Genomic DNA, 5,089 nt, shown 5'->3' with positions numbered 1-5,089 from the left:
AAGGGCTGCTACGTCATACTCGCTGGGCGTAACCTCCTTGGTTTTAAAAAGGTTTAGCGAGCGTTGGGCCGAAGTGCCATGAATACAGTGAACTAGTATATACCATTAACTCGAGGTGGTTAAAGGTGTGAAGTAGACACAAAGCGCAAGCCGTAAGAAAGTGTGCGTGTGCCATCTCTCGTTTAGTTCTTGGAATGTCGGCTGGATGGCGGTGCTTCTATATGGGGAATAGGGAGCATTTATGTGCGCGCGTCTCCGTGTTTTAGGGTGGTGACAACTCCGATCATGGTTGTTTACAACTGGCTGAAACGGCCCCCCATACTTGACGGGCCGTCATGTTGGTTTTGAGTGGTCGCTCATTTACATTGACGGCAGCGTGGGTTTCAACGAGTAGAGGGTATTTTTTTATATATCAAGTTCTGAAGGCTCAAGGGTTGTATATGAAGTTAGCAGTAGTTTGGTATAACAGGAAAGACATGCTCGTGACTCGAGTTTGTGTAAAATAATTTTAAAACAGGTCGTTTCTCGCACTTGGTAGACACACTGCAATGGTGGAGTGAGGATAATTTAGGGAGCCTATGTTTGTGAGGGGGAGAACCTCGATGTCACTATGAATGGACTTCAATGTCTGCGCGGCTTTGCTGAAGTAAATTCACCTTAGCATTGCAGATACCTCAAAGGCCTCTTAGTGGAAGCCTCGAATTTGTGCTGTTTATATGATGGAACCCTTAACGAGAGGGAAGGCAGAACAAGCAACCGGGTCACTCACGATGTTCTGTGTAAACCGAATAACTCAGCTAGCCTGTTTCTCATACCCTAAACATTGCGTTTGTCCATAATATAATTTCCTGCAGCAAGTTTAGTTCCTGCGAACGAATCTGTACAATGACTGCTTAAAAACATACAAGCTGTAAGCATTAATTGCCCAAAAATAGTAGGGCATTCAATCATATTACACCAACCCTCCCCATCTGCCCACAGGCCTGTATATTAGGCTAGAAGAAAAGCAAAGGGGAGCAACGATGGACCAACCAAGTTTTTCCAGGTCAGATTTTATTGCAAAGAGCATCCAAACGGCATCTTGCCAAACCATCTTGCCTGCTTTGCTGGAAGCTTGTGTCCTCGTAGTGGGCCTATAGTAAAGCAAGAAGACGAAAAATCATACACGGCTCCGACCAAATATACGAAGTCCATACACATTTTCTCTACAAGCACTAAATAAAAGCTGAGTTTACGATATCAAATCATCTGTGTGTCTGGTTCTGAAACAAAAGGACGACACAAATAACGATGCACCACATAGGGCATATTTCAGTTATGGGCAGACAACCGACTTGCTTAGTGTACATATACTGCTCCTTTCAGGACCGACAGACAGACAGAAGGATGGACGGACACGAACAGTAAATCTGTCGCATTCTATGTTATTAAAGAGAAGTCCTGTTTGCAATTATTGAGCGAGTTTCGTTGTAGCTGCGCGTGTCATTGATGCGAAGAACGAATACGCCACGGCAAGCCGCACAAAAAGTAAGTTGTGTTGCAACTGTACAAGACAAGCGCCTACAGGGAACGCGTTCATCGGCTCGTCTATCTACCTCTCCAAATGCCCTTCCTCAGCGACCGAGGTAAAATTGCAGGAATGCGAACATCTGCCAGCAAAGGAAGACGCGAACGGGAGCGTCTGTAGGTGGTTTACGGGCCTGGCGTTTTCTGCGACGAATGCAGCGACGGCTTCGAAAACCGACAAAGTGCAAATAGTGAATGCATGCAGGACCACACATTCGACTAGTCATATCATTCGATTGAGGAACTGCGCTTCGACTACAAGGATAAACAAGCATACTCAACCTTCTTCCGCTCGCACAGTGCAGCCGAACGAAGCCTAATTCATTATTATACTGTTCACGTTGTCGTGCTTACTTTGCTCAAACTGCGTTTTGTTGCATGGCTAAGTCAGATATTTCACGAAATGTGCAGCGATATACTCAACCCACTCGCAATACAACGAGTACTCACCTCACAAACACGGCGAGAAGTAGTCGCCTCCAAGCAGTCTCACTTCACTTGTGTAGCCCAGCGTTTCCGTTGGCTGAGAGCAAGTCGGGAAGCGGGAAGGTCTCCAGATGGCTTTGCATTGTGGCACGCAGCACCCTGGCATTTACACTTCAAAGTTCTTGCAGGTGCGCTTAGCGCGAGGATGGTGCCGTAGCGGAAGCTACGTCTATGGGGTTATCAAACGCAGCTCATACCGCAGCTTGCACACCCACGCCAACATGCAGCTGTTGCAGTGCGACGGAGCAGGAACGCCTGGCCGCAAGAACCAACATGGCGCCTGTTGCCACGGAAACTAGGACTGGCAACATTGTGTTTTAGCGGGTGGCGGCAAGTTTGGGGTCAAAGGCTGACACCACCCTAAAACACGGAGACGCGCGCACATGAAGGCTCCCTAGCGCAGTCGGCGCAGCACTTCATGATGTGCACATGAGTTGTGTCTACAGCGCCACGCAGCTGCCGCCAGGGACGAAGCAGCTGTCAAGCGCTGAAAGCGTTTCACGCAGTTCACTCTGCCAAGCTCGTATCAGAGGAGAAGGCGTTGCGGCGCGCAAAGTAACGCGTAACTTTATTGCAGTATGCAGTATCAGCAAGCTCTTCAGAAACGCGTCGACGAAGCGAGCGCACCTCTACTGAGCAGAGCAGATGCCACTGAAAATACGCACACCTGGGGAGTACGCAGTTTAGATTGTGGTGGGTATCACTTTTGTATTTTGCCATTTTTCCCTTTTGTCATTGTGATGGCAGTCAATTTTGATTTGATTTGTTTTGGGTCGGCTTTGTTAGCGGCATCTTTGGTTTTGTGCGCATCATGGAAGTTCACCGTAGCATGCGTGTATATTGGCTTCAAGAAACGACAACAAACAGTTGGTAGTCTGCGCTCCTTCCTGTCTTTCTTGTTTTCCTTCAAGTCTGCTTTCTGCTTCAAGGGAGCAGAAAGCCGTCTGCCGTCGAACACAAGCGGCTATATACAAGCTTTTGTAGAAAAAGTGGTTAACAATTTCGAGTACTCGGTACTCTACTATGGGAGAGCTAAAAGCCGTCCCGTATCAAAGAACGAGAAACAGACAATTAAAGAATCAGGCGATAGTTGCATTTACCGTGATGTGCAAGTTAGTACAGCACTACTATTGACATGTCTTCTAACGTACTAAACGACCCACGTTAGATGTGTTTAATGCGAAGAAACACTAGGACGAAAACAGCTTCTTTGTAGCATTTGTCCCTTTAAGGGGCGACAGCAAGTGCCCCGCTCGGAAGCTTTTAACTAAACGGATGGCGTACACATCGCAATAAACGACTGAGGTGGACAAAGTGTATGAAAAGCAAATACTCGCATAGTAGTTGGCCTAGTACCCGATGAATCGAAAAAAAACCACTATATACGACAAGGATGTTTCCGAAAACCTCCTTGGGCGGTGTGAAAAAAAAATTGTAATTGTGAAATTGTATTAGTAAAGGGCATTTTTCCAATCCCGAGGACACCTCTCTTACATGAAAGTTCGTAGACACCTCTCTTACACGAAGGTTCGTATAAGCGAGAAATCGACCGAAAAGAAAATACGTAGCTTTTAATTGATAAAAATGAAGTACATTGTCATCTATGGGTTCCGCGGACCGAGCATATATGCTCGGTTCACGGAACAATGTCTCAGGAATTTTCATCGAGCCAATGTCACGCCAGTACTAAAAATACACTTTAGAATTTATGACGTCACGCGCGGAGATTTCTGCGCGAACATTAAAAAAGAAATTTAAACCTCTATTTTCTCCGCTAATAATGAACTTATGATAGTGAACCGTATTGCATTAGCGTAATCATAGTGCAGCTTGTCTATCTAAACCAAGTTGTTAATTGTGTCTCTGTATTACCCCCTTAAACAAAATTATTCACAGTGACGCTAACCGAAAGAGGTCCGGGCCGTAACCACGGTCAAAGGCGATCCACGGTTTGTGGAAAATGCACCGTTCACTGGAAATAAACACAACAGTTTATATATTGAGACTCGCGCCGATAGCGAGTCTCAGAAGGGCCACTCGTGCAGCTCTCGGTAGGGAGCCGCTGCGGTTGTCCTGAAGCGACCTTGAAGCAGGGGCGCCCCGTTGAAGGACGACACATTGTCGGCGTGCTCCGTAATCTGGAACAGCACCACTCCCGTCGTGAAGAACGACAGCATGCTGAGCAGCAGCGCCACGGCCTTCATAAAAATGCCCGGGATGATCTGCGTGGGATCGATCATACGTGTGTATGTGTTTTAAAGAGAGGTAAGTGGGGTGCGACCAAGAAAAAGTAAAAGAGTAATAATATCTGGAGTTTCACGTCCCGAAACAACGATGTGCTTATGAGAAACGAAGTAGCGGAGCGCTTCGGAAATTTCGATTTTCCGGCGTTCTTTAACGTGAACCGATATCGCATTTAAGAATTGAAATTGCTTATTTAGAGCGCCCACGCCGGCCGCTCCAGCTGTAATTTTATTATGTAAACAACAACGCCGTAATGACACGAAACATGGTTATACTGCGTGATAGGCCCTTGTGCTACAATTGAAGCATAAACAGAAGCTAGTAGTTAACGTGAGGTAGAAACCGGAGCCAACAGCAGTGTCGATAGCTCGAGACAAGTCTGGTTCTATATTTCTGTACTAAAGCATCAACAATTTTGCCTCCATCGAAATGCGACCGCCACTGCCGGGACCGAAACCACGACCTTCAATTTAGCAGTTGAGCACCGGAACCACTGCTGCACTATGCTGCACAAAGAACAAGAATAAAAGAGAGAAAGACCGCTTCGTCAACTGACCTTTCAGCATGAACAATGCGTATATAGGTATATTAGGCTGTTTTGAAAGGGCCACTCACCAGGCACCATACTAAATTTTAGTTAGACAGTGGAAGTTGTTGGGTGTCCGATGAGGAAGATTTTGCCACACATTTTTTTTATTCGGTTCATCACGAGCGGGGAAAACAGGTTTTTTTTTTAAGCGACGCGAAACGAGGATGAGAGGAGGCGAGCTCGAAACCCTTGTCGCTCCTCCGC

At 46.5% G+C, this 5,089-nt stretch overlaps 1 protein-coding gene and 1 long non-coding RNA gene across 2 annotated transcripts in view; both read right to left on the bottom strand.

Moving 5' to 3' along the window:
• Nucleotides 1-1,033: 1,033 nt before the first annotated feature.
• LOC142803650 (uncharacterized) lies at nucleotides 1,034-2,613 on the bottom strand. Its single transcript, XR_012894216.1, has 2 exons — nucleotides 2,017-2,613; nucleotides 1,034-1,133 (listed from the first exon to the last, which is right to left on the bottom strand). It is a non-coding gene; the product is annotated as an uncharacterized LOC142803650 (long non-coding RNA).
• A 1,075-nt stretch (nucleotides 2,614-3,688) lies between these two features.
• The window catches only part of LOC119162158 (Na(+)/citrate cotransporter), a 25,848-nt gene continuing 24,447 nt past the window's right edge, over nucleotides 3,689-5,089 (bottom strand). Inside the window, exon 13 of the mRNA XM_037414632.2 lies at nucleotides 3,689-4,274. Within this exon, the coding sequence (XP_037270529.2) occupies nucleotides 4,077-4,274 (198 nt within the window). The 3' untranslated portion in view covers nucleotides 3,689-4,076. The remainder of the gene's footprint in view (nucleotides 4,275-5,089) is intronic.

Source organism: Rhipicephalus microplus, chromosome 3, assembly GCF_043290135.1.
Source record: "Rhipicephalus microplus isolate Deutch F79 chromosome 3, USDA_Rmic, whole genome shotgun sequence".
In the NCBI taxonomy this organism is placed as follows: Eukaryota; Metazoa; Arthropoda; class Arachnida; order Ixodida; family Ixodidae; genus Rhipicephalus; species Rhipicephalus microplus.
The sequence above is the reverse complement of the archived record's forward strand: the minus strand, read 5'-3'. Positions and strand labels throughout refer to the sequence as shown.